At 41.9% G+C, this 16,809-nt stretch overlaps 1 protein-coding gene across 2 annotated transcripts in view; it reads right to left on the bottom strand.

The window, feature by feature from the left end:
• Nucleotides 1-16,809, bottom strand: part of DHX37 (DEAH-box helicase 37) — a 90,183-nt gene that overhangs the window by 32,102 nt on the left and 41,272 nt on the right. For both annotated transcript variants that reach the window (XM_033955440.1, XM_033955441.1), the window contains exons 15-20: nt 13,463-13,539; nt 11,714-11,946; nt 11,519-11,630; nt 9,910-10,016; nt 2,384-2,572; nt 751-875 (exon numbers count right to left, since the gene is read on the bottom strand). In XM_033955440.1, coding sequence (XP_033811331.1) covers nt 751-875; nt 2,384-2,572; nt 9,910-10,016; nt 11,519-11,630; nt 11,714-11,946; nt 13,463-13,539 — 843 coding nt within the window. The remainder of the gene's footprint in view (nt 1-750; nt 876-2,383; nt 2,573-9,909; nt 10,017-11,518; nt 11,631-11,713; nt 11,947-13,462; nt 13,540-16,809) is intronic.

Genomic DNA, 16,809 nt, shown 5'->3' with positions numbered 1-16,809 from the left:
AAAGCTTAATTGAGCTTGTTCTTCAATTTAAATAGGCACCTATCTGGTTGGGCGCCTCCGAAATAGGTGCCTAACTTTAGGCTGGTTACAGAATTTGGGCCTAACATTCCAGAATAACTCAAAAAAGTTTAGTGGAATGATGCAGTGGACGTTCAATGCTATGCTAAAACTCAAAGAGGCAAAATGCTGCTCTAAGGTTTCATTAACTAACGGCCACAGAGCGATCACAGACAGGGAAACTGGAGAATCAAGTTTCTCCTTTTCTTTTTTTTAAATAATCTTTATTCATTTTCAAACTTTCATCAAGTGTACAAATATCAAAATAAATAACTTTGAAAAACAACACTTGAAAATCTTCCTACAGTATCGTAAAGTGTATATATAAACCCTCATCCATCCCATCACCCCCATTATTACTAAAATAAACAATACAATACGAACCACAAAAGGATGTCAATGGCTCCCATATTTTACTAAAGTTCTTATAATTGCCATTTTGTACAGCTAATGATTGTTCCATTTTATACATGTGACACAATGAATTCCACCAAAAGTTACAATTAAGTCTACTATAATCCTTCCAATTATTATTTTCTTTTAATGTTAACATTTACTTCAGTTACCCTGGGATGAACAACGCTCCAAATCTATGCTTCAGCATTCTAAGCCAGTCAACATTTGAGCATTTAGGCATTAAGCGATTTTGAATAAAATTTTGGTCAGTACGTTAGAAAATCTCAAAATACACACCTAGCAACACCATGAGATCTCCGAACTTCTGAGAGGACCCCTGTCCTGCCCAGATCTTCTGCATCTGTGCAACACGGGCTTTCTTTCCTTTCAGTTTCATCTTCTCTTCCTCACTAACAGCTGGTCTGGAGACAAAAGCAATCCATCTTTAGCAAACAATAAGCCCAGACGGCTTATTAACCCTGCCCACACCACCAAAAATTCAATACAAGTAACTTTTACAAGAAAATGCTGGAGACAAAACCTTCACGTGATGGCTACTATTTTTTTCACATAGATTTCTATTGCCATTTCTCACTCCAGTGCACATATACAGAATCCATAGTTTGCACAGTGAATACAAAGACTTCAGTTCATGAGTACTGTATATAAATATTAGCTGCAATGCAGTAAAAACTCACTTTTAGATAATTGACCTCTGTTCCCCTCCCCAATCCCAGAACTGTTTCATATTCTTCCTTTGTAGAGCTGCTCATGGCATCCCCTCTTACCCTAGTCATTCCACTACTTCCTTGCACATAGTTTTCAAAGATTATGTGTAGTTTATAGCACCTCCTTGTGGCTTTATGCAAAATTGCACTTAGAGGGAACCAATAGCCATGGGTATTCTATTTATAAATTATTAAAATTCAGATAGATTAAATATAGGTAAAGACTTTGCACATGGATTTGCCCACAGTGCAATGGCTGTATACCACAATGGTACCAACTGTGTTTCACATACTGCAGTTCTTCCATCTGGTTAGCATGATCTTCACACCAATGTTTTCCTTTCCCCACCACCCCCTGGCTCTTCTGCAGCAACCCCAGCCGGCATGACAGATTAAGCAAAGGCTGAAATTCAATCCAGTCAGCTCCTGTACACCTCAATCAGGCTTCAATAACTCTATAGCTTGAACCTGCTCTAGAGATCATTTTCGCATGGATGCACCATTTTCCCATTATGAGCACACTTCTTCCTCCGAATCCGCGAGGGTTAGGGGCACAGCCGGCCCGCAAATATGGAAAATCACGGATAACTTTTAGGGCCGACTCTGACCCATCCCCACCTCCCTCTGGCATCCTGGACCTCCCCAGACTTTACCTGGTAGTCTAGAGGTGACATGGGGCAGGAGTAATCTTCCTACGCTCCTGCACTGTGCAGAGTCGTCATCAAAAATGGCTGCCATGAGCTCCCGTTGTAGTCTCGTGAGACCACGGGAACTCACGGCAGCCATTTTCGATGATGGCTCTGCACCGAGCAGGAGCGTAGGAAGATTGCTCCTGCCCTGCATCACCGTTAGACCACGAGGTAAGGTCTGGGGAAGTCTGGGATGCAGTGATTCAGCCTTTTAAAACTAGGGGGAGGTCCGGGGCAAAAAAAAAAAATCACAAATTTGGGTATTAAACCCGCAGATTCGGAGGGAGAAGTGTACTGACATTCATGGAAGATTACCCATGACCGAAGAGTGAAAGGATATAAAAGGTAATCCAGGCAAAATATTGGCCTTAATATTTTTTTTCTATTTGCCATAATTTGTACTGCATTTCCTTCATGTCTCTCTCCAGCAGCAAATTTTTTTCATTCTCTTCCAGTGGAAACTGATTCTGAAGTGAAGGTTTGATAAATAAATTGGTTTTAACAGAGACTCACCTGTCAAACTCCTCAAACAGCTCCCTCACGGTCATGGCCGACACTATGGTAATGATGTAGGGCAAACAGCTTTGTTGCCCACTCAGCGCAAGCATTTTAGCATATCGTGGTGACACAGGGAATAAGGCCATGGTTCTGCCCAGTGGACTAATGGGACAGCTCAGTTTTGCCCTCTCCAGTTCCTTGAGCCTAACAGAGAAAACAGGTTACGAGCTTAGCTATTACATTACAAAGCTTTTTTATATTCTGCTATAGCCCTTATGAGTTCCAGGCAGATTACAATAAAGCAGATGACTGGAAACAAACCCGGTTAAAGAGGCAATATTCAAATAAATCATTAAAACGATCAGTTCAAAAACTTCTTGAATAAAACTGGTATTTTTAAAAAGCTTTCTAAAAACGAAATAATTAGTTTCTGATCTAACAGTGAGAGGAAGTTTATTCCAAATAGTTGGAGCTTGATAACTAAAAGATGCACGAAGTTGACGCAATAACTTAATTGATTTAGGCGATGGAAATTGTAAACAGAATTGATTTAGTTTTATGTGACCCTGTCTACCAATCATTAAGGGAACTAAATCCAGCAAATAAGAAGGAGATAGGCATGTAAAATATTAAAAACCAATACACAGAGCTTATAAATTAATCTAGCAAAAATTGGTAACCAAATTGAATAAAGTAAGGTGTAATCCTTTCATATTTGGGAACCGAGAATATAACCGTTTGTAATCTCTTTAGGATAGTGTCCTGAAAACTTTGTTGGGCCGCGGCACACCAAATGTAGTGGCCGTGGCTCGAGGTATCCGGAAGTGCTCGGACATCGCCATGATGATGTCACACACATGCATGATATCATCACATTGACATCCGCGAAGGCTCTCCAGACGGGCCCTGAGCTACCAGTGTGTGTGGGGGGGGGCAGCAGGGAAGAGGGTCGGAGAGAAGGAGAGGCGCTGGTGCCGGCTGATTGCCTACAGGATGCGCCTCTCTCCACGAGAGGCACGTCCTGTAGGCAGTCAGCCAGCAACTCTCCTACCCAGTGTGTTGTGGCACACCTGAAATCTCAGTAGGTATACAAGTGTGCCACGGCACACAATTTGCGATACACTGCTTTGGGAGTCTTGTAGTATACCCAAAATAAACTATGGGCTCCTTTTACAAAGCTGCGTTAGGGCATTAATGTGTGGAATGGCGCGCGCTACATTGCCATGTGCGCTAGACGCTAACGCCAGCATTGAGAATTATACAAAAAACATAACAAAACGCTAGTGCACCTTAGTAAAAAGAGCCCTGTTACAATAATCCAATTGCGAAAGAATTAATGGCTGGACCACAAGTGAAAATGCTGAAATTTCTTGGTTTTCCATTAAGAATATATATATGAATGTCATAAGATATCATTTTCAGGTGGTATATATTATTTATATATGAATTTGGGAGGGGGTGGGAGTTAAATCTTATTGGTGTATGATATTGAAGATTTTTCAAGTGATGTTGTATTATAATTGTTTGATATTTACTGTACACTTGATGTAAGTTATAAAATGAATAAAGAATTAAAAAAAACAAAAAAAAAACACCACATTTTCTAACTAATCTTAATTTCCTTAAAAGCCCCAAAAGTTTTTTACTCACTAAATTAACCTGATATTTCATAGTTAACATATTGTCTAGTTGAACTCTCAAGATCCTAATTTGCATTTCTAACTTATAACCATTCTGGCAGAAAGAGGACAAAAGATCTGATATAGTCAAACTTGATGGACCCAAGCAAAGGAATTTGTTTTTTTTCTGCATTTATCTTCAATTTATGAGCTGCGTATGCCTTTCAGCGCTAAAGAAATAATAGTAGTAGTAATCCATTGTTCAACTGTAGTGAGCAAACACTTCGACATCCTCCAATCAGAATCCTTACTATTGAAAGATAAAAGAATGCCGACATCATCAGCAAAAATATAACTGGAAACATATCTTTCGAGTTCTAAACTAAACTAAACCAAACCTTAAGTTTATATACTGCATCCTCTCCATAAAGATAGAGCTCGGCATGGTTTACAGGTACTTTAATAAATGAGGGAAGAACATAATAAGAATTGATTAGTGGTTATAAAGGGGGTGGGTGAGCTTTACATTTTAGAGAAAAGCCAGGTTTTCAGATGCTTTCAGAATAATTGGAAGGAGCCCAGATTCCGCAGCAGGGCAGGAAGGTTATTCCAAAGCTCAGTGATTTTGAAGAAAAGAGATTTCCCAAATTTTCCTGCATAGATGACGCCTTTTAATGAGGGGAAAGATAGTTTAAGTTTTTGGGTGGATCTGGGGATGTCAAGTCTCGAGGAATTCCAAGATAGTGGAATTAGGGGAGGAAGAATGCCATGTAGGATCTTGAATGTTAGGCAGGTACATTCAAAGTGAACCCTAGAAATCATTGGAAGCCAGTGAAGTTTTGACAGAAGTGGGGAAACATGATCCAATTTACTTTTTGCGAAGATCAACCTAGCCACAGTGTTCTGGATCTGCTGAAGTCTTTGAAGACTTTTCTTGGTTAGACTTAGAAAGATGGAGTTACAATAGTCCAATCTGGAAAGAATGATTGATTGTACAAGGACAGCAAAATGTTGGTGGAAGCAGGATCTCACTTTGCTCAACATGTGAAGACTAAAAAAACATTTTTTTTTACCAGAGAGTTGAGATGGTCATTAAAGGAAAGTGTAGAGTCAATAATGATGCCCAAAGCTTTGCTTGAGAATTCAATTTGCAGTGCGGGACCAGAAGATAGTGAAATGAGCGTGGGTAGCTGATCTAATTTTGGGCCAAGCCAAAGTAGTTTTGTTTTGGACTCATTCAGCTTCATTTGTACAGCGAGGGCCCAGAATTGGAGTTTCGTTATGCAAGCTGTTATTTTCTTAGTGAGGTTCGAATCTATCTCAAGGACGAGGATGTCATCTGCATATGTATATAGTGTTTCGAAGGGAGATAGATGGAACAGTTTCAAAGAAGACATATAGATGTTGAAAAGAATAGGGGACAGAGGTGAACCCTGCGGGACATCACATAATGGTCTCCAAGGAGAAGACATGGTGCCATTCATGCTAAAGTGTAAGAGTGGGATCGTAAAAATGTCAAGAACCAGTCTAAAACTGTGGAATCAATGCCTATCTCAGAAAGTTGGTAAATTAGGATATCATGGTGGACAACATCAAAGGCCGCAGATAGATCGAATTGCAGTAGGATAGCAAACTTATTACAAGATTGAAGTTGTTAAACCTTTGAGATTAATGAGGCCAGTAGGGATTCAGTGCTGAAATTGGGTTTGAAGCCATATTGGCAAGGTAATAGAATGGAGAATCTCTCTAAGTAAGATGAGAGCCAAGTGGTCAGGAGAGGAATATTTGCTATAGGATGATAGCTAGAAGGGGAGGATGGGTCTAGATCAGCTTTTTTCAGAAATGGGGTCAGGGCAATGTGTTCTATTTCTTCGGAAAATAGGCCTGATAGTAAGGCAGAGTTGATAAGTCTGGTGAGAGATGAAATAGCTTGTGTGGGAATTTCCTCGTATAGGTAAGAAGGAAACGGGTCCAGGGCACATTTGCAGGATCTTAATTTGTGGCACAGTTTAGAGACCTGGGCTTCAGATACATGCTCAAAGACTGTCCAGAATCTGTCTACTGGGATAGGGTTAGTGTCGCTGGGCGCCAGAGAATTGTAAGTGACTGCTGATGGAAAAGAGCTTCTTATAGTAGTGACCCTTATATTGAAGAATTTTGCTAGGTTGTCCGCTGCTGGAGAGGAGGGGAGAATAGAGGAGTCGTTTTTAGAGGTTAAGGAGCATCAGATGTTAAACAATGAAGACTGTCTATCTGCGGGGGATTTAGATTTTTTTCCATTTACGCTCCAGTACTCGGCATTTCTTCTTCAGTTCTCTGTGGTACGGAAGATACCAGGGGGCCTTGTGGGAGTAGGAGACCATTTTAGAAGATAGAGGAGCGAGAGAGCAGTAGGTAGTCTCATAGAGGTTTACCCAGTTGTGCCAGTTGGTTTCTAGGGCATCAGGTTGAAAAATTGGGTCCAGAACTGTTCACTCGCAATTTTGCAGATGGTAATAGATTTTGTGGCATGGGGTTGAACCTCCAAGGTGAGACATGAAAATTGGGAGACAGAAAGTACCTAAAAAAATGGTAAGACCAGGGGACATGTTCCCAACGAACACCTTCGGCTAGAGTTTTGTAGTCCGTAAGGTCTAGAGTGTGCCCCTTTTCATGGGCTGGGGAGGGCTCAGGGGAGGGAAAGCCCAGAGAGGTGAGAAAGTTGTTGAATTCAATTGCATCCTTGCTGGTGTTGTCGTCAAGGTGGAGATTGATATCACCAATAATCAGTAATCTTTGAAATTTTAGGAAAGTGCTTGTTATGGTCTCGAAGAGGAGTTCGGAGGATTTATTCCAGGGGACTGGTAGACAATATAGTAGCAGAATGCCCAATGGGTAACAATGGAGCTCATCATTGACTGAAGCTAGCATATACTCTAGTGGTGTGTTGCTACCCTTTTCGAGAAGCTGAACGTCAAAGAATGATTTGTAGAGAAGTGTCAGGCCTCCTTCTTTCCGGCTATTTCTGGAAGAGAAGAGGCCTTGACAGCTGTGGGAACAGAGTTCATTTTGTGTAAATAAATCATCTTTTGTGATCCATGATTCTGTAATGCACAAGAATCCAGGATCAGAATCTCTTAGTAAATCATTTAATATTTGAGTCTTGTTGCATGCTGATCTGGCATTGCAATACAGTGTCAGGAATGGAGTGAGGGAGTCGGAGCAAGGCTGGACAAATTTGCAGTAGGTACAGGCTTTAAAGAAGCATAGTTAACACCGTGAGGGATTTTTTTAAAGGGGTAATTTCTGGTGCGCACCTGCACGGGGATTCTGAGACCAGGGCAGATCTCACTAACATTAGTGGAATCAAATATATTGGGGAGAGAGGTTTTGTGCAGTGAGTGGTATTGCAAAATGAGCAGAGTAAGACAAGAGGGAACCAAGGAGGTGGCTTCATGATGAAAATTAGTGGAGACCACAGGGGCTGATCTGAGGCTGCTAGGTAGCAGAAATAATAAGACAAGGTAAATAGACCAGTAGGAAGTGAGATAAGGGTGCCGGCTAAGGAGCCGATTGGGAGTGAGCCTCATTTAAAAAAAAAAAAAATAAAAAAAAATTGGGGAGGCGGTGTGGTCCGCTGAGCCCTTAGGGGGGCTGGAAGGTGAGCAGGGAGAAGAAGGGGGGTGGCTTGGTCAGCTGAGCCCTTAAGAGGGCTGGAAGGCAGACCAGGTGAAGAAACGGCTGCTGGGGGCGGGGCTAACCGCCGAAGACGATCTGCCCTCTGGTGCAGTGAAGGGGGATAACTCGATCTCCTTTCCCCTTCACTGTGCTGCATCTGGGGATGGTCTGGTCTACTGAGCCCTTAAGAAGGCTGGAAGGCAGATCAGGTGAAGCAATGGCTGCTGGGGGTGCAGCTAACCGCCGAAGACGATCTGCCCTCCGGTGCACTGAAGGGGGGATGACTCGATCTCCCTTCCCCTTCACTGTGCTGCGTCTGGGAATGGCCTGGTCTGCTGAGCTCTTAAGAGTGCTGGAAGGCAGACCAGGTGAAGAAACGGCTTCTGGGGGCGGAGCTAACCGCCAAAGACGATCTGCCCTCCGGTGCAGTGAAGGGGGGATGACTCGATCTCCCTTCCTCTTCACTGTGCTGCGTCTGGGGATGGATTGGTCTGCTCTAACAAGTGCATCATAATATTAAACAATACTGGAGATAGGGGAGAGCCCTGCGGCACACCACAATCCAATGACCAGCTAGTCGATAAACAACCATTCATTTTAACCTTGCATGATCTATGGCGGTGTTCTTCAACCACCGGTCCATGGACCAGTGCCGGTCCACAAAAATTTCCTGCCGGTCCACAGGGCCAGCACGTGTATCAGGCCCAAAAAGGTGCTCTTCAACCGCCGGTCCACAGTGCGATCAATGCAGCGTTATCTTCGAGCCAGCTCCCTCTTTCTAACTGATTCAGTGCACAAAGCCACGGGCAATGGTTCCTACAGGTATCCTGCGCCTGAACCGGAAGCCTTCTCTCTGACGTTGCAACATCAGAGGGAAGGCTTCCAGATGAGGCATGGGACATGCAAGGTGCAATTATGGGTCCTGAATGAACCTGAAAAATGGGAGAAGAAAATATAACTGAAACAACAAAATCTCCCAAACCCCTAGAAGGAAACTGAGATGAGAGGGAGAGACCGCTAGTAGAGGGGATTCGCTCAAAAGAAAGATAAATTCGATTAAATATTACTAAAGTATATAAGAGAGCCCTCAGTCACACAGCCTTCCTCCAGTCTCCCGGAGATAACGGCTGTCACTGGTTTGCACCCAGAAAGGTGTCAACTGTGAAACATCCCCGGGCTCTCTTGTGAGTTTTAGTGATAAATAACACAAAAGTGCAGAAAAGTGTGTACAAAATCAAAAACACCCTTTCTACTAGTGGTCTCTGCCCCTGATCCAGGGGGGTCAAAGAAAGAAAGTTCAAGTGTCCAAATTCAATAATAAAGCCAATGGAAGATACTTAGCTTCTCAAGAAAAAACAGCCAGCGGGTAACCAAGTGTCCTACGGGACTCCGTTTCGGGGGTAGACCCCCTTCTTCAGGAACGGCTGGCTCAAAGCAGAAGCCCCAAAGTCAGCGGGCTGTAGCAAATTGGCAGTGAAAGAAAATGGCGCTTGAGCCGGGATGGACGCCTCCGATTTGAACTGCAGAAGAGGTGACGTCACTCCGGGAGACGGGTGACGTTATCTCCGGGAGACTGGAGGAAGGCTGTGTGACTGAGGGCTCTCTTATATACTTTAGTAATATTTAATCGAATTTATCTTTCTTTTGAGCGAATCCCCTCTACTAGCGGTCTCTCCCTCTCATCTCAGTTTCCTTCTAGGGGGTTTGGGAGATTTTGTTGTTTCAGGTGCAATTATGGGGCAGGGTCTGGGGTGGAGATTGGGTAGAGATGGGCGGGGTCTGGCCCACGACTTAGCCCAGTGTTCTTCAACCGCCGGTCCACGGACAGATGCCAGTCCACAGAATAATTATTTTCTTTCTGCCGGTCCATAGGTGTAAAAAGGTTGAAAAACACTGATCTATGGGATAAAAATCCTTTGATCCATTATTGAACCTACCAAACCACAATCCTGTAAGATCTAAACTAAACTAAACCTTAAGTTTATATACCACACCAACAAGATCAAATGCACTTGAGAGATCAAATTGAATAAGTATTGCAGTTTGACCTAAACTCAAAATAGATCTGCCTCTAGCTACTAAAGAGCAATGCTATAAACTCCAAAGACTCTGTACATTAATTTTCCTCCAGTTAACCCTAAAACATTCAAACCCACTGAAGTGATTTTGAAACAATAAAATGTTAAGCTTTAATCTAGTTCAAAATTAATAAATGGTGAGTATTTGCAGTCGGTTTACAGTCAGGGATTAGAAAAAGGAACCTACCGTCCAGATTTGGAAGGCTCTTGCAAAGCTCCTAAGGATATCAATAACTCCTCAGCAGCTATCAATGCATCTGTTGTGGGTGGGGTTGGGAAAGGGAAGTTGACCACCTGGAAATAAAGAGATACATCATTCCCGCACACACATGCACATCCATCCAGATTCTGGGGCTGACTTGGTAATAGTGATGGGCTCAGAAAATGAAAAGTTCACAAACAAGAACCCCAGGTTTCATACTTCAAATGGTTCCCCCCCTTCCTTTTTTCTTATTTTGCAAACGGTCTCTCCCAGCTTTGCACCACGATAATCGAGATATGCAATGCAGGAAATTTGGAATGTCTCACAGTTTCAAATACTGTAGGGAAGATTGGGTGGGGCAGGGAATGGGCGAGAGAAAGACTATGGGGGCTCAAACCATGATGATATGTGAAGAGACAATCGCCTCGCCCATCAAGGCGGTGCTGTCAAACAGTTAACAGCCTGCTATGGGAACAGAGACTGCTAGATTATACCTAGAGAATGACATGGGGACAAATTTTTCCAGTTTCCGCAGAACTTAAATTCCCCGTCTCCGCTGCCCCTACCCCATTCCTGTAAGCTCGACCTTAACCACACAAGCCTTGAACACTTATGATTTTAAAGTGTTTAAGGCTTGTGCAGATGAGGATGGAGCTTGCAGGAATGAGGCAAGGACAGGAAAAGAACTCACAGGACAGGAAAATGAGTTCCAGCGGGGATGGGGAACAATTTGTCCCTGTGTCATTCTCCAATTATACCTGTGATTTCCAGAGGCACCTTAATTCGCTGAATGTCCAGCTCTCTTGACTGTAAACCGTCTAGAAGTCGCAAGATTGTGGCGGTATAGAAGAATAAAGTTATTATTATTATTAAGGAACTGATTTACTAAAGTTTCTTTGCCCACAGACAAAGAATTGGGAGAAAGTCTTAGTAGATCAATTTCTGAAAGAGCTACTGCTGATCTGAGAGGGGGGAGGGGTTTTCCCCTCCCCCCCAATTCACTGAAACAGTGTTGAGAGGGGTGGAGCATGAAAATGAGAGAGGTCTCAACTGTGGCTTCTAAGATTTTGGACTGGCATCTAGATTTTATAAAAATATGTCAAGGCCTGATCTAAGCAGTTATAAATCTCACAGCTCAGGGTCAAGAGACACATATTCTTTCAGAACACATTGAAGTGCATCCTTTTGTCAGCTAATAGCCTTCCCTGGCACTGCATTTCTTTTTGGTTCTTAATATATATAACTTCCTACATAGGGTTACCACATGTCCGGATTTACTCGGACATGTCCTCTTTTTCGAGGGCATGTCCGGGCGTTCGGATAGCTTTTCAAAACCTGGCACTTTGTCCAGGTTTTGAAAAGCAGATCGCATCAGGAGGGGGCATCCGTGCTTGCAATGCGGTGACATCACAGGCACGCATGTGACATCATCATGTCACCCCGCGCATGAACAGATACCCTCCCTCCCGACGAGAATAGGCTGAGGGGGGCAGGGATGGGTGAAACTGGGCGGGTCTATGGGTCCAGATTTTATGTAAGTAAAATCTGGTAACCCTATTCCTACCAACCCACAGAGCTTACAACACCATCTAACCTTCTCAATATTTAATGCCTTCATTTGAAGCACCAGATCTTCCACAGGGCGTCTTGTGATCTCAGGTAGAGAGAAGGTCTCAAAATCACTGAACACTGCAGACGAATACAGCCTGAGAAAAGAAAACAATTGAATTTAGTAACTATTAAACCTCAACTTCAAGTGAAAAGGTTCCATCAGTAAAGAGCAACCAACCTATAGCAGTGCCCAGGCTCTGTACGACCTGCACGCCCTGCTCTTTGATTGGCTGATGCCTGGGAAGCCCAAGTGATTCTGAATGAAGACACCCCTGTCACTTTGTCATAAAACCGCTTCTTAACCTTCCCACAATCCACAACATACTTGATCCCTGGGATGGTGAGAGACGTTTCTGCAACGTTGGTTGCTACAACACACAGCCTCGTTCCACTGGGAGGGGGTCTGAACACCTAAACAATGAAACAAACCAGATGATATGCTAGACATAAAATAAAATTAAGGACAACAGTCATTAATCTGATGAGAATTCTATGCAATTAAATTCTGCATACAACTCTTATCTGTCAAATTTTGAGTAGAATTTCTACCATCCTGGGCCCAAACACTCTCCTTCCTTAGGTTTATCCCTCCCCAGTTAAATCCACATAAATAAATTTACCTACACAAATGGCTCTGAAACACCATAATCCCTCATTTGACCTGTTTGTCTGTCTTGAATAGATTGTAAGCTCTACTAAGCAGGGACTGTCTTTTACATGTTTTGTGTACATCTGATAGTGCTACAGAAATTATTAGTAGTAAACTTAAGTCTCCAGGATTGAAATTCAAAGAGATTTAACTGGGCAGGAAAGACTCTTGCCTGGTTAAATTGCTTGTGCAGACCTATCCACTGGTATTCACTGGCACTTAATTGAATAGCACAGTAGAATATCAGCACTGAGGGAAATTCTAAAACCAGCGCCTAAACTTAGTTATTGGCATACACCCTGCCGGCACCCAAGCTAATTGAAAAACACTGTTAGAAACGGCAAAAACCATCTAAGTTGAAGCGCCTACCGATGCCTAAATAAAAGGCGCCGGAATCATGACTACTTAGCTGCTTTAGTCCACGGAACGCTACAGTAGGCGTGACCAACACCGGAAGTGGCATTAGGTGGGCTTAAGCGGCTACCTAGTTGTGATTTACGCCAAGATAGGCAGCTGAAATGTAGGGTGTAGCTCTGGCCGGTTGTTTTGTGCCTTTCTGGGGGCTGGTTCTGGGAACGAAGACATATGAACACTGACGTTATCTTCAACAAATAGGTGACTTGTCCCAATAATTAGAAGCAACAGTCAAGGTATTCTGAGCTGCACTTGGAACCGAGGCTGGAGGTTTTACTTCAATATAAATACAATTCTAAAACAGGATGCCGGTTACTCAAGTAGGTAGTACCGTTACTTACGGTGGCAGCAGCACAATTATGTGCTATTCCATAAGGGCTTGTGGACACGGCATAGCAGGTAAATGAAAGACGGTATGGGAGGGGCTGCCACTTACATGCGCAAATTACAGTAGGGCCCCCTTTTACAAAGGCGTGCTAAGCGTTTTAGCGTGCGCTGAATCGTGTGCGCTAATCGCTAACGTGTCCATAGGATAACATGCACGCGTTAGCGCATGTTTAGCACGCAATATTTAGCATGCGCTAAAAAGCATAGTGCACCTTTATAAAAGAGGAGCTAAGTTACGCACCGCACCCCTTCGCCGCATTTGGGTGTCACCAAGTCTATGGCTGACTACAAGTGCCTAAATGTGAGGTATGCCGATACTGGCTTACCTTAGTATTCTTTACTGGAATCTGGCCGCCCAGATGCAGTTACAGAATAGGGGCTTTCACAGCACCACATTGGGGTACTTCAAAGGAAGTGCTTGCTTATAGAATGACCCCCTAGGTGTTAACATATATTACAAGTTGCAGAAACTGGTACCTTTGCTTGCTTGTCTGGTGCTAGCAAGGAATAGAGAGGGAGAACGAAGAGTGGCAGGGACGAGTCGGATGCCTCACCTGCAAAGGAGATAAGTAGTGGGAGGAGAATTTTCATCAGCTATGAAAAGAAATGTTACATTGGGTACGAATTACTTGCAAACTAATCTCAGCTATCCTCCTCAAAAATATATATGTTGGCGGGTTTAAGGTTGTCTGGAAGGATTGGATTAAAGCAGATATAAGATCCTTAAAAGAAGTAATTGATAATGGTAAGCTGCTTGATTTTTCACAATTGCAACATAAATATGGTCTGAATAAAAAACAAAGTTATAAGTGGTTGCAGTTGAAGCTGGCTATTCAGGTGGGGTTCCCTGAATGGAAATCTTTAAATGATCATTACAGCTTAGAATTCTTATGTTTCCAGGCAAATTTTCTGGGACACCAGGCCGCAAAGTGGTATAAAATTATATCTAATTATTTGAATAAGAAACCTAAAAATGGATTAAGAGATATTTGGAGCATTGAGATTAAGCATCAGATTAATGCATCTCAATGGCCACGTATTTGGTCTTGGAGAATTAAAGGTACGATGTCGACATCTATTAGGCAAACATGGTTCTTTTTGTTGCATAGAGCATTCTGGACCTCTACTAGATTACAAAAATTAGATTGCTCTAAGTCTAATAGATGCTGGCATTGTAAAATTGAAGTTGGAACTTTAGACCATCTTTTATTTTATTGTCCATGTATTCAGGCATTTTGGATATCAATCTGGGATCAAGTTAACCTAATGATGGAGAGTCATGTGGCATTGTCCTATGACACAGTGGTTTTTGGAATGTGCATGAGGGCTAAATGCCAAATATCTGCAGCAAACAATAAATTACTGATGATTCTTACTGGTGTGGGAATTCAGCAAATAACGACTAATTGGAAAGACTGTTCTAGACTGAATTGTAGTTTCTGGTGGAACTCAGTATGCCATATGTATAAGATGGAAAGATTTCTTGCAGTACAGAGGGGGTATTTTAAAAGGTTTCAGGAGGTGTGGAGGCCATTAATTGAATATTATAATGATTAAGGTTTATTCTTTTTCCTTAGGGGATAATTTGTAGAAATGGGGGGGGATAGGATAATCTAATTAAATAGCGGTATATTTCAACTGATTAATGGATATAAGAAACATGGTATATATGTATGAATAGAAAAGGAAAGGGGGTAAAATTATTGGAAATATGTTGTTATGAAATATTAGGGGATATATGTAATATGATGAGATATATTTGTTGTGCATTAATGTATATAATAAAATGAAAAAAGAGTTTGAGGAAGAAAGGGGGGGGGAGGGATAGGTTAATGTATGATTAATTGTATTATGGAAGAGGGATGTCTAAGTATGTATATGTTTGGATAGATTATTTTATTGATATGGGAAGGGATGGGAGGTGGGTGGGGGGAATTAAAACATGTATAATAATATTGTTTAAGAATGTCAAGTGAGTTATGTGAATTAATTGTAATAATATTGTACACTTGTTGAGAGAAATAAAAAGGAATAAAGATTAAAAAAAACAACAACATTGATAATTGTTAACCGTTTAGGTATATATTGATAAACGGTATATCAAAGATTAAATAAACTTGGAAAGTTGAAAAAAAATATATATATATATATGTTGCAAGTGGATCTCATTACAAGTTTTTACTGCTTCCTTGAGACGCTTTACTTTTTTGCAGCGATCCTCGGCGAACACAATATACAGGCACTTTGGACCCCTGACGAAGCTTTGTCCGAAACACGGACCGCGTCGGATCCCTTGATTGGTAAAAGGGTTTTATTTTACTTATTTGCATTTTAATTTTGGTACAATAAATTTTTGCCTGCATCTTGTACACAGTCTGCGGTTTTGTTTGTTTCTCCTCTCATTACAAGTTTGACATCTTCTTAGATCCTCCATATTTTCAGTTAGTTTCTCAGAAGAAAAAGGTCCAATTTAACTTCATTTAGAACATGTGTCATTCACCCTTTCACTCACTGAAGAACACTGGACAGATTATAATAGAACAAAAATATCCAGTGCAATAACAATGTCAAAACATTAAAAAAAAATCAGAATTAAAAGAATTAAACACAAAGGAAGACCATAACTAACAAGCAACCCTTGTTCGATCATCACAAAACCCTCACACTAACAGTCCCCTGGGAAGTGACTAAAGAGATTAATGCAAAGTGCATAAAACAACCCCTCCCCCCCAAAAAAAACCCCCCAAAACAAGCAAACCCCTTTAACAAAATTGTAGCGCGGCTTTTAGTGATGGCCACGGCAGCAACAGGTCCAACGCTCATAGGAATTCTATGAGCATCAGAGCTGTTACCGCTGCAACCGGTGCTAAAAACCACACTACGGTTTTGTATAAGGGGGTAAATTATATAGTAGACACACAAATATGTACCACGTGAATAACAAAATGAATATGAAAAGAAAGTAGTGGAAATCTCAGGCAAATACACAGCTGTGTGTGTTTAGCAGACTGCAAGGAAGATTAGAAGAAATACAGGTGCTTATGAGGCTAGGCCTCTCTAGCAGGTTATATACTCTGGATTGATCAGGTCAGTGAAATAGACAGAGATACAGGCACCAGATATACTAGTATTGAGAGATAATTAGTATATTGAATATTGATTGATTAATATTATTTGATTAACTGTCATCCAGCAAAGGCATGCCAATGGTGCACAGTACAATATACAGTAATATTGTTATTTAGGGTGAGCCATGTGTAATAAATAAAGGACCTGATAGCCATGTAGGTGGAGTCCAATGGAAGCCAGTGACATTGTGTTAGATGATACCTTCCAAATGGTCACACTTTCTGGCGGGTGGCTGGGATATATGCTTGGCATTATGGATAGGAATAACTGGGCCAAGTGAGCTATTTCTGCCATCATCTGCTATGTTACTGTACAGCAGACCCTCAATATTCACAAGGGTTAGGGGCAGAGCCGGCCCACGAATATTGAAATAATCGCAGACAACTTTCATGGCCAGCTCTGACCCACCTCCACATCCTGGACCTTCCCCAGAGGTCTAGCGGTGATGCGGGGCAGGATCGATCATCATACGCTCCTGCCCCGTGCAGAGCCATCATCAAAATGGCTGCTATGAGTTCCCGTTGTAGTCTTAAGACTGTAAAGATATCACATTTGTCAGATAATTTTAATTTTTTGGTTTTTGGTGGGATTCGTTGTGTCATATATATAAAATGGAAAAAACAATAGCCACGCAGAATGGTAATTTTAATAAATTTCAAGATGTTTGAGGGCCATTAACAAATTATTATAACGAA

The sequence above is a fragment of the Geotrypetes seraphini genome, chromosome 8, assembly GCF_902459505.1.
Source record: "Geotrypetes seraphini chromosome 8, aGeoSer1.1, whole genome shotgun sequence".
Taxonomy (NCBI): Eukaryota; Metazoa; Chordata; class Amphibia; order Gymnophiona; family Dermophiidae; genus Geotrypetes; species Geotrypetes seraphini.
Note: the sequence above shows the minus strand (reverse complement) of the source record. Positions and strands in the feature narration are given on the sequence as shown.